Source organism: Trachurus japonicus, unplaced genomic scaffold, assembly GCF_045865225.1.
Source record: "Trachurus japonicus isolate A0001 unplaced genomic scaffold, Traja_1.0 AP029852.1".
Lineage (NCBI taxonomy): Eukaryota > Metazoa > Chordata > Actinopteri > Carangiformes > Carangidae > Trachurus > Trachurus japonicus.
Genome location: NW_028219985.1, coordinates 69,722 through 86,233, shown reverse-complemented (window position 1 = coordinate 86,233; position 16,512 = coordinate 69,722). Strand labels below are relative to the sequence as shown.

The 16,512-nt window shown below is 44.8% G+C and overlaps 1 protein-coding gene across 1 annotated transcript; it reads right to left on the bottom strand.

The window, feature by feature from the left end:
- Positions 1-13,886: 13,886 nt before the first annotated feature.
- LOC146960899 (uncharacterized) lies at positions 13,887-16,373 on the bottom strand. Its single transcript, XM_085771959.1, has 2 exons — positions 15,857-16,373; positions 13,887-15,811 (listed from the first exon to the last, which is right to left on the bottom strand). The coding sequence occupies exons 1-2, from the start codon at positions 16,247-16,249 to the stop codon at positions 15,320-15,322; spliced, it is 885 nt and encodes a 294-aa protein (XP_085628085.1). The 5' UTR covers positions 16,250-16,373; the 3' UTR covers positions 13,887-15,319.
- Between the last annotated feature and the right edge of the window lie 139 nt (positions 16,374-16,512).

The window sequence follows — 16,512 nt, the reverse complement described above, 5'->3', positions numbered from 1 at the left end:
CAGAGATCCTGCTGTGATATGGCACTGAAAAGTTGTGATGTAATGATCAGAGAGCCAGGACTCACTAGTCTGTCTCCCAACAGAGAAACATTAATGAAAGCATATGGATACAGAAATAGCTGCTCCCATTCAGCCAATTCCACTGGCCAACACACTGACAGTGAGGTTGTAACAACAGGGTGGGGTGCTAGAGAGCCAGCAATGTTGTAAGTTGTGTTTTTCATCAGCTCCTCCACTCCAACTTATAAGTATTTAACACTCCTTTTTTGCACTTTTTGACGGTGAAATTAATTTATAAAACCTCAAAGAATGGTCAAGGCTAAGAAATCGACTCATTCGACAACATTCGAGTCTCCTTCAGAGATTGAAGACAATCCACTGACCGAGCTTGCTAATGCTAGCTCACCTGGCTAGACCAGCCCTGAACATGCTCAGAGAGACGCACCACAGGAGGATGCCTCTCCGTCGCCCATCCTGGGGGCCATTAGACGGATGGAAAACTCTATTAACGCAAGGTTTGACGACTTGGAGACAACTCTCGCTGGGGTTAAAATGTGCATCAGCATCTTTCCAGACCTCACAGCAGAGGTGATGAAGGACCGCAAGTAGTTTGATGCAATTCGACTGAAACTTAAGGCCTCCAGCAGCTGAAGGCACCAAATGACCGGGTTCTGCCATCGCGATGGGATGTGGTATGAATCGCATAGGCTTGCCTGCACGTGTATCTGTTGTTACGGATCATCATCCTAGCCTGGAATGTTTTTAGCCATATGATTTTTAATCTGAAATGATATCAAATTAAGCCAAAAGTGCAGCCTGGGGTTGATTTACACTTAATATTGGAAGTGATATTGGCCTAGCACTAAATGTCATGGGCCTACTAAAAGTAACAAAATAAACCAATAGCCAATGCATTTGCTGTAAACATGTCATAATTTATTTTTGGTTTTAAACAAACTGCAACACCAAAGTGAAACGACTTAAAGTGCAACCACAACAATTAGGGGGTTTTGTAAATAGACAGGATTTCTCAAGGGATCGACAGAAGTTACACAGAAAGTGGGGGCCATGGTGCCCTGAGCAGGTGCTTAATTTCCTTATGCCTTGGGCTGGCTCTGTCTGTGATCTGTCCAGCTGTCCATGGTGCTTAACCGGGTGACGTTGTTTACACCAGCGTTTCCGCTAGAAAAAAATGTCACTGGACAACGTGACCGGCAGGTTTTCAATTTACCGGACAAATGTTTGAAATTCCGGTCATTATTAATAAATAATAGCCGACCGCACAACTGAAAATATTGTAGCAACCCCGCAGTAATGTTGTTGTTATGGTGTTTAAGTTCCGTGATTTCTGACTGACTGTGAATGTGTCTGGTACGGGCCAGGTAGGTTGGATGAGAAGCTGAGGGGCCGGGGTGAGTGTGTGTAGGTGAGTGAGTGAGGAGGAGCAGAGGAGGAAGTGAGAGCTGTCAGATAAGTTTGTGTTATGTTGTTGTTACGTCGGGTCGGACGCTACAATATCAATAAGATGTGCTTAACATGGACGTCGGACGCGAAATAGCCTCCTTTCGGTGTCATTAACTGATTGTGCCAGATGCGCCAGGGCGCGCACCTCTGTGCCAGGCTCGCGCTCTGCCACGATTTGTGTTTATTCATCACAGAGCGCGCGAGAGATTAATACACACATTCACACAGGCTACACATATATGGGCTACACATGATACACGGCACACAGCTGAGGGGCTGAGGCGCGGCACGGAGAAATGCGCATCTGGTGACGTGCTCCCCCAGGGTGCTCAACCTGGTCAGTGGGTGCTCGTGCCCCGGGGCACCCACGGAATCGGCGCCTATGCCGGGCACGACTGTCATGCATGTGCGCTGCTCTGTGTGAGGTGTGAGTCGACGACGGAGAAAGAGCGCTATGCGGAGGTGACTGAACGGAACGATGCTGCGCTGGTCGAAAAATCTATTCATGGCGGACGTAATTTACTGTTAATGCCGTTAAATGACCACGTAAATTCTAAAATAAATATTGCACAAGCCTGCGCTCATAGCCTACATAAAGAACATAAAGCAGCTGAAGGCCTATTCTCAGATACAATAATTTGCAAACATAAAACACAACTTGGACTGGCTCATTTCATAATAACGCGGCGTGCTGGCAACTTGACATGGGCTAATAATAATAAAAAAGTCCGCTGCTTTGCAATAATAACTCTACAAACAAAATGAAAAAAAATCCCTTGACAAGTTCTCTTTTTTTCTTTTACTTTTTACGCATTTTTGCGTGTGTGAAATGTGCTGCAGCTGTTCTAATAATCTAATGTGTGCAGTGTCTCCGCACAGCTTGAAATGCGCATCACTCTTGAGACTTTGCTCTCCGCCAGGCGACTTGTGCTGTTTTGATGTGATTCTGCAGAGTGAAGCCTCTCTCAGAGTAGATGTCGCTGAAATCTCCGATTTCGTTTTTTTTTAAAATAAAATTCAAATTGTGCTCGGACTCGGAGGGAATATTTTCACCGGACATTTTGACCGGCGGGGTTAGAAAATTCCGGACTTCGGCAGATTTTACCGGCCAAAGTCCGGTAATTACCGGACAACGGAAACCCTGGTTTACACTCTTGTCTGTGAAATGTGCGCTGCTCAGGGACTGGACAGATCTGTCTTACTTGCTTTCTCCCCCACTCCGTTGTGGGAGATCTCCACTGAGTAAAAGAAATAACTACTTTTTTTCTCTCCAGCGCGGCTGAACCCGGTTTGAGCCCACACAGCTGCTGCTCCTGCTGACAACTGACTGAGGGAGAAAAAGAAAAAGGCCAGAAGCATAATGGGCGTTATATGTCATTAATATGAAGTATTTTATTTATTTATTTTTTATTAGTTTATTGTGTGTGGACAGTCCCAATTAATCAACTGCATCAAATGACAGTAAAAAGGGCAGCTTTAGCCAGCATGGCTAATATTCTGCTGTAGTCCCCGGCCAGATGACAATGGGCAACCTAAAAAAGACAACAACAACAATACCAACAACAACAACAGTATATTACAACACAATGATTAAAAAGAATCACTAGGGATAGGATAGAACAGGTAGGCATCAGTACAATCATGCAGAGACAGCACATAGAAACATACAAGAGCAGTACATGCAATCTACCAATATTGCATGCAGTGGCGTCCCTAGGCTAAAACATTCGGGGCTAAAGCCCCGGATGTTTTTTAATTAGCCCCGAATATTAATTTTCAAAAAAAAAAAATATATATATATTTTTTTTTTTTTTTTTTAAGATCACATCCTCAAACTACGGTTATCTTATGTTGATGCTTCGATAAAACAGTGTTTTTGGACAGGTTTGAGTAACAATTAATTATATTTTTAAAAAGCCACTATTTGGCTTTGGCACACAAGTGGTTAACACCTCCAGGTCGCACTTGACGTCATTCACCCAAAACAGCGGCGCATTTAACTTGACAACAAATACCTGACAGCAGGCAGGTTTGACAACAGCAAGCTGCAGCTGTCTTTTGGTAGCTAGTAGCAGCTAAAGTGTATCAAGATGCCACAAAAAAGATTTCCATGTTTTCCCCCAAAGGTGGTCAGCAATCAAAAAGGATATTTTGTAAAAATTATGTAAAAATGTATAATTTCGAAAAGAGTGTTGCAGCTGGAACTACAAGAGGGTAGTAGCTAACGTTAGCTAGCTAGCAGCTAGTTGATATTGCTCTGGTTGATATTACATGAGAAAAAAAGCAATCTGTAATTATTGGCATCTGTAAATGCAATTGTAGGGTGTGAGAATTGTGTACCTAGAAATTTCTAAGTTTGGGCTTCTTCTAGAGGGGAAAGTTGCTGAAGTTAATGTGCTATAACATCGAACCATCTTGTTTATTTTCTTTTTCATGCATGATAGCAGCTAGTTAGCAGACAGGGATCCCGCACAGCCTGCCTCTTTTACTGTAGCTGCTAATGTGTTAAATGGAAACACAATGTGTTGTTACGTAGCTAGCAAATGTCAGTACATAGAACTAAATTCAAAATGGGTCATTCATTTGATGATCTGTGGATTGCATCGTTTTCACCTTTTTCACCAATGATGGAGAATGTCTCTATGCCTAAAAATTATGTGTCACTCTTCCGGGCTAAGCCCCGGATGTGTCAAAATCCTAGAGACGCCCCTGATTGCATGTACTGTAATGCAAAGTAATCCTTTTTTCCTTCACCAAAACAAAAGAACTGGTAATCAGCCCCCCCTCACCTCAGCACCCCATCCTCATCAACAGCAAAACAGTGGAAATAATAGACAGTTTTAAATATCTCGGGGTCACATTGGACAATCAACTCACCTTCAACCAGCACACCAGTGACATCCAGAAAAGAAGCCATCAGAGACTGTCAGCCATCCGTAAATTGAAAGCACTCTTTGTCGCCCCCCACATCCTTCTGTTGTTGTATCAAAGCATGGTCCAATCAGTTCTCACATACTGTTCCATCTGCTTCTATAACATGTTATCTGTCAAAAACAAAGCCAAACTCACACGCATAACCACCACAGCTTCCAAAATAATTGGGCTCCCCACACCAAACAGAAATCAGATTTACACAACAGGTCCATCACACGCATCTCTATCTCAATAGAACGGGACATCACACATCCACTCAACACCTACCTCATCCCCCTCCCCTCAGGACGAAGATACAGGGCACTGAGGTGCAGAAGGGCTCGCTTCGGCAGAGGCCTAATACCTGCCGTCATAGCGACCCTTAACAAGAAGCCAAGATAACCTGGCCAGAGTGTAAAAATGTGTGGCAATGTGTTGTAATCTGTGTGTGTTTGTATGTGTCTGGTGAAACGAAATGTAAATGGTCATGTGAAAAAGAATTTCCCTAGAGGGACAATAAATGTCTAAAGTCTAAAGGTCTTTTTAGGATCAAATGGATCATGTGCATAATTAACTGCAAAACAAGCACTTAATGACATATAACGATCATTATGCTGGCCTGTCTAGCCTCTACCTGGGCTTTTTACTAAACTTAACTAACTCCTTTCTTCGTTGCCTAAACCCAACCAAAGCAAATTTTTTTCTCCCTCAGTCTGCTGTCAGCAGGAGTGGCAGCGGCTGCAGCAGGCTTGCGCCCGTGAACTTGGCTCAAGCCGGGTTCAGCCTCGCTCGAGCGGGGTTTCGGAACAGCGGTGTGTCGGAATGGAGAGCTGTCCCCGATATTCCTGTGTTTATGACACAAACGGGAGCTTCCGACTGCACGTAAACACACCAAGCACGTCAACTTGGGTCTCACGCGAGACTCCGGGAGACTTTGAATTAGATCTAGTTTTACAAACATGTCGGCTTGCTTGAAGTAAATAAACTTCTCGGTGCATGTTTGAGTAGCCATCTGACGCTGTCTGTGGAAAAAAATTGCGGCTGATTAATCCACGTGTGCCTTACATCCGCTCCCATTCATCGCTGCCATGGCGATGCGGAGACAGAAACAACTAACGCAAAACAGGAGCAATTAAACTGAAACTTCGCAGAGAGCAACATCTGTTTCACTGACCCGATCACATCATCCATCGACTTGTTGGTATCAAGTTCCTCCAAAACTGTCACCATCATCTCCTTGAAGACCTCTGCGTCAGTAAATGCAGGGGTAGACAATAAGGCAAATTTGCCACTGGCCCAGATTTTGAAGATCACTGGCCCCACCATTGTGACCACTGGCCCAGGAATCGACCCCCTTGGCCCTTGTAGAGTGGAGAACTCCTCAAATAAACAAGAAAAAAACAAACTCACGACTCACATCTCCTGCCTACATACATCATAAATAAAAACTAGCTACTATAATTTCTGTAAAGCAAGTTATCATTAGAATATTAAAATAATATTATTTTACATAGAGTCTATGCTGTATCATAATAATTCCAAGTTATTAACTCGTTGAGTGCCACAAACATAATTTTCCTCTTTTTTTTCTTTCTTTTTTGTAAATTTAAATTATGAAAATAGACACTAACACACCATATGTGTGAATTTGGAACTCTACGACCAACAGAACTGAAATAGATGACGATCAAAAACTCATGACAACTCACGATCAGGAAGTTTTATCATAACTCGCTTTTTGCAAGCTGTTATAAATAAATTGGGATATCAAGATAAGTAATAAAAGGGTATTAGTTTTTTATTCTACCTACTCCTTTTAGGACACTGTTCTTTGTTTGTATTCAGCTTTTTGTTTTTATTTTTATTATATTCGAAATAGGCTACATTCATTCATTCATTCAGCAACACTGTGTTAATTTTAATTTTTTAAATGTTCTTGACCAACACAATATTTGGTACATAGCTATAGATGAAATGATCTTTCCTGCCACTATGGTGATAAACTGTATTTAACTGTAGCCTACCTATGAAAACAATAAAACTCAGTAACCAAGCATATTGTCCCTGTGTGATGTACAGGGGACACGTCAGGACAGTCTGAGGACAGAGAGCTCTGAGGTTGAAGTCCTATGAAAATTAAATGCACCTGTGACTGTGACAGGTCTGTAGCGTCTTGACCACATGTCAGCCGCAGCAGAGGAAACTCCGCTGTTCTCCGCTTCATCGCAACAAGTGTTTTTTTTGTTGTTGTTTTTAAATGAAGCTCCGATAGCGGCTGGATGAAATACAGGAGGATACCAGCGCGGATCCGGTGTTTATCAAAGCGTCACTGTGCTGAAGCACCGGTTCTGTTTGAGCTGAGTTCATGAAGTTAGAGGCTAGCCTACTTTCAGACGACTACCGGTGGGGCCGGTGTTTCTGACCTGCTTCGGCCGAGAGCCCATCACATAGCGCGGCAAGAGGCTGTGAACGGCACGGGGCTTCTGTTATTGTTTTGCGGCACTCATGAGTTAATAATAGGCTAATAAAAAATAATAGCTAATTGTTCATACAACTTTTCTGTAACTTACTTGTCTGCATACGTGGGCATTGACCGGCATAGTTCACAATAGACTTCATTTTTTTCCTCATCATATCCAAGCCAATTCCAGCGGTCGCGCCACTGAGGCTGGAACTTTCTTGCCCTTTTCTTTTGTTCATAATCCCTCTCACTCTCTTTCAACTCCTCCGGTGTCTTTCTCTTCTTTTCTTTTTGTTTTTTGCCCGGCGTTTGGCCGGGTGCTGGCGGTTTTAGAAACATTATTGATGTCGGGAACAGTGAGAAACTCCCTGTCAACAGTCTGCAGCAGTTTGCGAGCGGAGCGGCACCTGTACGCGGGAAAGTGCGAGCTGTGCAGGTGGTGTGTTTACGTCCCAGGGACAGCTGGCTGTCTTTGATCGACGGAGTCACACACACACTCGTGTTCGCGGTAATAACCAAGACAGTTTCACAGATATCATTGCAAAAGACAACACCATGTGAATTTTTTGTTGTTTTTATTAACCAAAAAATTTTTTTCAAGGCATATTTTTCACTGGCCCCACCGGGCCAGTGCTTAGAGCGTTCTGGTGGCCCTGGCAGTTTTGAAAGTACGTCCGGGCCACTGGGCCATTTATATTGTCGACCCCTGAAATGGCTAGTTGTGCTTTGCGAGCACCCAGGATGCCTTCAGAGATGCACTAGTTACCTTCCGTTGGGATGTGAGGCCTCGCACCAGGATCCTATTGCTGTGTGCATAAGCACCTTTCAGGGCTTCGATTTTAAGCTTTCGTGCCTGTGTCTTCTGAGGGATCGCAACCTTGAAATTAGCATGCTTCGCTTCGTGGTGCCGTCTAACGCCTAAATTCCACTGGATGCGGAACGGCTGCAGATCCGCTCCGGTACGGCGGCGGAGCCGTTACGTATTAATTATAATCACCGTGGCAGCGTCCACCGACTCCGGGTCCGCTGCGTCGTGGGTCCGGAACGGCACCGGCATCCGGCAGCCCTCGCAAAAGATACGCAGAGCTTCTATTTTTGCCGGACGCCGGAGCACGGCGCATCAATCAGCACAGAGCAGGTCGTGTATGACAGGAAATCGCGGGCAAAATACAAAATAAAACACCCGGTTAATTTTCAAAATAAAATACACCATGTTTACAGCTTTACACCTTGAAAACGTTGTAATGGGCAGCGACCGGCCTGAAGTCAGCAGCTCAGAGGTTTTCAGACATCATTTCACCCCGTTTACACCATGGAGCAGGAGATAGTGATTGTAAAATCAAGTCAGGTCAGCACCAAGTTGTTTCTCTACTCCTCCTCTGGATTAAATTAATTGTTTTTGATTTTGTGGTTCACTTTATGGAAACTACAACCCGCTTTATCACGAGATCACGTGTTCCCGCTGTGCGGCGGAGCCGCAACAATCAACATCACGGACGGAACCGGTGTGAGTTGACGGAGTCGGAGTACGCAGCCGTTCCGTAGCGGACCCGTTTCGTAATCGTTCCGCATCCAGTGGAATCCCGGCGTAATATTGTACTCTTTGCATGCAGAGACACCCTCGTTACAGATCAGGCATGTGGGCTTTGCATTAATAAAACTGGGGAGGATGAAGGCATAGTTCTCTGTCCATTCATCATGAAAGATCCTGTTTTCGCTGTTAACTTTTCTCTTAAGATTTTTTGACAGCTAACAGAAACAAGTGGAATTTTTTTTTTTTTAACAAACAGGCATATAAATAATAGCGCCCTCAATGGTCAGTCCACTCCTGGCCTACAGCATGTTATGAAGACACAATCACATTATAACCATATGTCGTCCTCAAAATTATTCATACCCTTGCTAATTTTTGTGATTTTCTCTTTTTATAATGAAATGACTGCATTTTTTCAAGTTTGTCTGAGTAATACGTGAACAACAAGTGAAAAAATGACAACAACGCACAACTCAAGAAATTCTTAATTTCAGGGGTATTTAATTCATGGATTCCCAAAAATGCCATGTTCAAAATTATTCATACCCTAGTCCATATCTTTCTTTAATAGTCAATAGCATAGCCTTTGTTTTTTATGACTGCTTTGAGACGATTCTCGTATGTGTCCACAAGCTTCCTGCATGTGTCCTGTGGGATGTTTGCCCACTCTTCCTTTGCGAAAGCCTCAAGCTGGGTCAGGTTGGTCGGTTCCCTAGCCATCACTCTGGTCTTCAAGTAATGCCACAAGTTCTCAATGGGATTCAGGTCAGGACTCTGACTTGACCATTCTAGGACGTTGACATCATTGTCCTTGAACCATTTCTTCATGACCTTGGCAGTATGTTTAGGATCATTGTCTTGCTGGTACATCCAGTTGTGGCCAAGCTGGAGTTTCTCAGCAGATTCCTTTACATATTCATCAAGGATCCTGATGTAATCTTCCTTTTTCATTATTCCTTGCACCTTGCACCTTGACTAGGTTGTGCCACTGGAAGAGAAACATCCCCACGTACTTGGCACAGTGTTCTTTGGCAAATTTAGCATCCATATGGTAAATGGTCTGTATTTTATATAGCCTAGCGCTTTTCCATCTGAACGATACCCAAAGCGCTTTACAGTACATACATCACATTCACCCATTCACACACACATTCACACACTGATGGCGGAAGCTGCCATGCAAGGCGCGAACCACGACGGAGCAAGGTGGATAAGGTGTCTTGCCCAAGGACACTCAACAGCAACCGGGACAGAGCGGGATTCGAACCGCCAACCCTCTGATCATTGGACGACCCGCTCTACCACCTGAGCCACTGCCGCCCCCAATATGGCCAAATAACTCCAACTTGGTCTCATCAGACCACAGGATGGTTGACCATAAGCTGGGGTCTTGCTTCAAATTACCAAATTCCCTGGCTTACCTGGGAGTGAGGTACTCTGCCCTCCTGTCTTCGTTGCTGATGAGGTTTCCGTTTCACTCGAGGGGAGCAAGATTCACGCATCGCGTGAAATGTAAGTGGTAACTGTAGCCACTAGGTGGAAGCACAGTACTGAAATACAGCTCAAAAGATTTTGGGATAATTCCACGTTTAGCTGCAATGGATAGTGGCACTGTTTATAGGCCTATAGGCTAAGCTACTTAATTTGCAGCTGTGGTCGAGAGAGCTAGAGAGTGAATGGAGAGAGGGACCGCTACGCCGGTGAATCAGATCAAAGTTGTTTTCTGAGCTGCTTCGTTCGTGCCAGCAGCATGGACTCGATGCGGCTGGACTCACGAGCGGAGCATTAACGCAAATCCAAATTCTTAATTCGGCCACTAGATGGAGCCAGTGGCGGAGCATATCAGATATAAACAAGTGGGCGTCTCTCCTCCCAAAATCAGCTGTCAGAGAGAGAGCAGCTTCGTTTGGTGATAAGAATAACAAGTTCTTTAGTGTATGACATAAGGAGAAAAAACATGCAGGTTTTCTGTAACATTATAAGACGGTGCACTGGCCCCACCATTCTAACCACTGGCCCAGGACAATGTCAGGCATCGATCCCCATAATAACGAAAAAGAACATATCCCAGCCAATTCCTGCAGTCTCGCCATCGAGGCTGGAGCTTACTTATACCGATACTAATTTCCACGATTGTCAACACTTATTTGATACCACAATTTAAGAAGAAGAAAAAAAGTGCTTCTGAATTCATTAGGCTACTTTATTTAATAAATAAATAACTGTTTCACATCAAACTTGTATTTAAGCTTCACTGTGGTCTAACAATGAATTAAAACAGGGTTAAAATGGTAAATATGCCTCAATACAAACGGAAAGTCATGTAGTCATTACTTTTATCTTCCAGTAGTTTAATCATACAACTGTTGTTCTCATTCATTCACTTTCAGGCTGTTTCCACAGACTGGTGCAAAACTGACTCATTGTTTAATTTTTCAGCTCTGTTTTGTAACACGTTTGTTTTTTCTCTGGTCCAAACCATGGATGTATTATGGTCTAAACGCGCACCACCGCTGTGGCGCACACCGAGCAGCTGGACCTGCGTTCACATAAACGGACTGCGAGCTCGACTGTAGCCGCGTCGGTCCAGACAGGACTCCACACAACGTGCCGAGGGCAAAGTTTCACGGTACCGAAAAAAAAGGTCCGAGCTGTTACCACGAAAGTGTCACAACAGCCTTTCACCTGTTGATGGTGATGAGCTGCAGCCGTGAGGAGGGACTGAGGTGAGACAGACAGGACACGACACAGAAGGGTGGGGGAGGGAGAGACACAAGGGAACCCCTAACAGAATTGTGGATTTAAAACATTTGTCTGACAAAATGAGGAAACATGAATGCAGCACAAGTCACATCAGGAACAGCGTTAAACTGGATGGTGGGAAAAGTCTTTTTTAGACAGCCAGTTAGCTGATCACTTTTAAAACACACAGGTTGCCAAGTACACGTCCAAGACTAGCCAAAATGAGTTGCTTGACTGTATGTTTTCTGTGTACGAACAAAAAGTGGCTGAGGAAATATCACAGGCACCATTTGTGGCTGTCCAGTCCGACGAGACCACCGATTGTGGAAACAGTCCATGGTAGTGCCTGTGGCTAAAGGTACTCACCCCAAGGTTTTAAATGACTTCAGACCCGTGGCCTTAACTTCTTTAATTATGAAATCTTTTGAGTTACTGATCAAAAAGGAGCTCTTAGCTAGGACAGAGCTCCTTTTAGACCCTCTTCAGTTTGCCTATAGGGCCAAGAGGGGTGTTCAGGATGCTTCACTCACCTTGTTGAACCATGTACTGAAACATCTAGAAAACAATAAGACCCACGCCAGGCTACTGTTTGTCGATTTTTCCTCGGCCTTCAACACGATTCAGCCACATGTGTTGGTAGAGAAGCTGATTGACAATTTTGGTGTAGATCTGGGCCTTGTGGGATGGGTGCTTGATTTTGGGGGGGGGGGGGGGGGCCGGGAGAGCTGGCCAGCTCGATGGGAGGGCTGGGTGGCAGATTGGTCCATGGGAAGGAAGGGGAGGCCGGTCTAACAGCAGGGGAAGGGGAGGGAGGGGGGGGCGATGCAGGCGGCGGCTGGTGCAGAGAGATGGAGCTCCGGTGGATCTGAGGAAACACAGAGAGAGTGCGAGACACCAAGGCCAAACTACAAAGTACAGCAGAAAATGACAGTTCAAAAATATACTGAGGAGAGGAGAGGAGAGGAGAGAAGAGGAGAGGAGAGAAGAGAAGAGAAGAGGAGGAGAGGGCTCTGTGTAACCAGATGTGTCCCCAGCAGTCTAAGCCTATAGCAGCGTAGCTATAAAATGGTTCAGAGCTACCTGAACCAGCCCTAACTAAAAGCTCTGTCATAAAGGAAGGTCTTAAGTCTAGACTTAAATGTAGTTAGAGTGTCTGCCTCTTTGACCCATGGAGAGAGCTGGTTCCACAGTAAAGGAGCCCGGTAACTGAAGGCTCTACCTCCCAGTCTGTTTTTAGAGATACTGGGAGTCACTAACAGACCTGCATTCTGGGAGCGGAGTGCTCTGGTAGGACAGTAAGGAATGATTAGTTCTTTCAGATAGGTTGGAGCTTTATCATTAAGAGCCTTATAAGTCAGCAGAAGGATTTTGAAGTCTATTCTAAATCCTACAGGAAGCCAGTGGAGAGAAGCTAAGGTGGGAGAGATGTGCTCTCTCTTCCTAACTCCTGTCAAAACCCTCGCTGCGGCATTCTGGACCAGCTGGAGACTCTTTAGAGAGTTTTTCGGACATCCTGACAGGAGAGAGTTGCAGTAGTCTAGCCTAGAAGTGATAAATGCATGCACCAGTTTCTCAGCATCACTCTGGGAGAGGATATTCCTAATCTTAGTGATACTGCGCAGATGGAAGAAGGCGGTCCTAGTCACGTGCTTTATGTGGGAGTTAAAGGAAAGGTCCTGGTCAAAAATGACTCCAAGGTTCCTCGCGGTTGTACTCGGGGTCAGGGTGATGCCATCTAGAGTAGCGATCTGATTGGAGAACGTGTCCCTGAGATGTTTAGGTCCAAACACGATGACCTCAGTTTTATCTGAATTCAGTAGCAAGAAGTTAGAGGACATCCAGGATCTAATGTCTTTCAGACAGTCTTGCAGATTGATGAGGCGGCTTCTGTCATCTGGCTCCATGGACAAGTAGAGTTGCGTATCATCCGCATAACAGTGAAAATTGATTGAGTGCTTCCGGATGATGCCACCTAATGGGAGCATGTAAAGAATGAAGAGGATTGGCCCTAAGACTGAACCCTGCGGTACACCATATGTAACTCTGCTATACTCTGAGTGGTCGTTATTAACATTAACAAATTGAAACCTGTCAGATAAGTATGACTTAAACCATTTTAGGGCAGTTCCTTTAATCCCTATTTCATGATCTAGTCTCTGCAGCAGGATGCTGTGGTCGATGGTGTCGAATGCAGCACTGAGGTCCAAAAGTACAAGAACAGAGACGAGACCTCTGTCTGAAGCTATAAGAAGATCATTAGAGACTTTGACAAGTGCTGTTTCAGTGCTATGGTGTTCTCTGAATCCAGATTGGAAAGCTTCAAAGAGCACGTTGCTGTGCAGATGTTCATGTAGCTGCTCCAGGACAATCTTCTCAAGGATCTTAGAGATGTAAGGAAGGTTGGATATAGGCCGATAGTTGGCAAGGACATCTGGGTCAAGAGAAGGTTTTTTAAGTAAAGGGTTAATGACAGCCACCTTGAAGGCCTGTGGCACGTAGCCTGTGGCTAAGGAAAGATTGATTTGGTTCAGAAAAGAAATGTTAATTAAGGGGAAGACATCCTTAAGTAGTCTTGTCGGAACTGGATCCAGCAGACATGTGGCTGACTTGGAAGAAGTAATTGCAGAAGTTAAGTCTGATAGGTCGATGGGAGAGAAGCTGTCCAAGTGTGTACCAAGTCTGGGAGGTGCTTCTATGGGTATCGTAATCTGTGGGCCATTACTAGCAATTTTTGTTCTAATATTAACTGTCTTTTCGGTAAAGAAAGTTAGGAAGTCGTTGCTGCTGAGAGTTGGAGGGATGGATGGCTCAACAACACTATGGTTCTTGGTCAGCCTGGCCACAGTGTTGAAAAGGAACCTGGGGTTGTTCTTATTCTTTTCTATTAGAGATGAATAGTAATTGCTTCTAGCATTACGGAGTTCTTTTTTATATATTAATAAACTATCCTTCCAGGCTTGACGGTCTTCCTCATGTTGGCTGGAATGTGTTTTCCTTTCCAGCTGTCTGGTCTTCTGTTTCAAAGCGCGCAAGTTTGGGCTGTACCAGGGAGCTATTCTTTTCTGATTGATAACTTTCTTTTTGAGGGGAGCTACAGCATCAAGTGTTCCAAGGAGTGCTGCTGCAGTGCTATCCACAAGATAGTCCACCTGTGTGGGGGTGAAACCAGCATAACTGCCCATAGTATGGTTACAGAATGTGGTGAAGTCAGCATCACTGCCCATAATATGGTTACAGGATGTGGCAGCAAGCTCTGCTGGAATAAGCTCTTTAAATCTAGAAACAGCAGTGTCAGATAGACATCTACTGTAGCGGGATTTTTTCCCAGGTAGGATATAATTTGTTAAAGTAAATTCAAATGTTATTAAAGAATGGTCAGACAAGACGGGGTTCTGAGGAAGAACTGTGACATGGTCAGCTTCTATTCCATAAGTAAGTACTAAGTCAAGGATATGATTAAAAGTGTGAGTGGGTTTGTTTACCCTCTGAGAGAAGCCGACTGAATCCAAAAGTGACTTGAATGCAGTAGCCAGACAATCATCATCGACGTCCACATGAATGTTAAAGTCACCTACTATAATGACTTTGTCTGAGCTCATTGCTAAATTTGACAGAAAGTCAGGGAATTCTTCTAGAAACTCAGAATAAGGTGCAGGAGGACGATACACTACAGCAAGTAAGAGTGGTTTTTCTGCTTTCCAGTCTGGGTGAGAGAGGCTGACAGTAAGGCTTTCAAATGTATTATATGAACTATTATGTCTAGGGTTGATAATCAGATTTGACTGATAAATAGCAGCCACTCCTCCTCCTCGGCCTGTGTTACGAGGCACATGACAGTTAATGTAACTAGGAGGGGTAGATTCATTCAAACTAACATATTCATCTTGCTGCAACCAGGTCTCAGTGAGTGTTAATATGTCAATATGGTGACTTGTAATTAAGTCATTCACTAGGAGAGACTTGGATGGGAGAGAACGAATGTTGAGCAAACCACATTTAATAGTTCTATTAGTTTGGCTTGCTGGAGCAGTGGTTTTGATTTTAACTAAGTTGCTATAAACAACTCCTCTAGATTGGGGTTTAGGCTTAGACAGCCTCGAGGCAGACACAGTTTCTATAGGCTGGGTGGGTGACAACAAGAGGGACCCAGCAGAGGGGCGTGTTAAACTGCGGCTCTGCCTGCTGGTCTGAACTCTGGGTGCTTGTCAGGGATTAGCACGGCTAATAAAGTTCCCTATATTCCTAGATAGGAGGGATGCGCCATCCAGAGTAGGATGGACGCCATCTCTCCCAATCAGACCAGTCTTTCCCCAGAAGGAGGTCCAGTTATCTATGTAAGCCACGTCGTTATCTAAGCACCACCTAGACATCCAGCGATGGAATGAACGCATGCGACTAAACATATCGTCACTCACTAGGTTGGGCAGCGGGCCAGAGAAAATTACGGAGTCCGACATTGTCTTTGCAAAGTTGCACACCGAAGCCATATTAACCTTAGTTAACTCCGACTGGCGAAGCCGGGTGTCATTACCGCCGACATGGATTACAATCTTACTGTATTTAACCTTACGTTTACATGCCAGCAGCTTCAGATTAGCCTCAACGTCGCCCGCTCTGGCCCCTGGGATGCACTTTATGCTCGCTGGTTTCTCTACCTTCACGTACCGTAAAATGGAGCTGCCAATGACTAATGCCGACTTCACAGCGGGGCTGTGAGCAACAGAGTCGACATGTTGAGTTACGTTCTCAGCGGGTGTGTCGCTGAGTGGGGAAAAGCTGTTGGAGACGTGAAGGGGTTGGTGGGCCAACACGGGCTTATTGCGTCTATGTTTCCCTCGGTTTGTTGTCACCCAGCCGGACTGACTAGTTCCCGGCTGCACGGGGGCTGGGAGGGAACTGCTAGCGGCGGCTAGGCTAGGTGGCTCTGCACCGGCTAAGCTGGACTGTGAAGCTACTATAGCTGGACTAGCCTCCATGGTGCGGAGCCGGGACTCTAACTCGCTGAGCCTCGCCTCCAGAGCTACAAACAAGCTACACTTATTACACATACCATTACCACTAAAGGAGGCAGAGGAGTAGCTAAACATCTGACACTCAGAGCAGGAGAAGGAGACAGAGGAGGGAGGGGAAGCCATAGCTAGTATGTTAAGCTAACTAGCGGACCTGTGGCAAATACAACAAGTTGAATGGAGAAATACAAAGAGAGTCCTGTTAAGGACTTAAGTGACAGAAAGTTGTGTTAATGTAGCAAAACGTGGTGCACACTGGTGCTTAAAGTGATTAAATTAGCAGAACACTAGACGGAGGATTGAGAAAGTCTAACACAACACAGCAACAGTGCAGCAGGTACAGGCAGGAAATGACGTAACACGCTCACCGTAAGTCACGCAGCCCGTCA

What these genes read in the sequence shown, in the direction of transcription:
- LOC146960899 (XM_085771959.1), bottom strand. Translation starts at nt 16,249, where the DNA reads ATGGCTTCCCCTCCCTCCTCTGTCTCCTTCTCCTGCTCTGAGTGTCAG. An exon ending in GCGACACACCCGCTGAGAAC is followed by an intron (nt 15,812 to 15,856) that starts GTAACTCAACAT and finishes CCCGCTGTGAAG; the next exon opens with TCGGCATTAGTCATTGGCAG.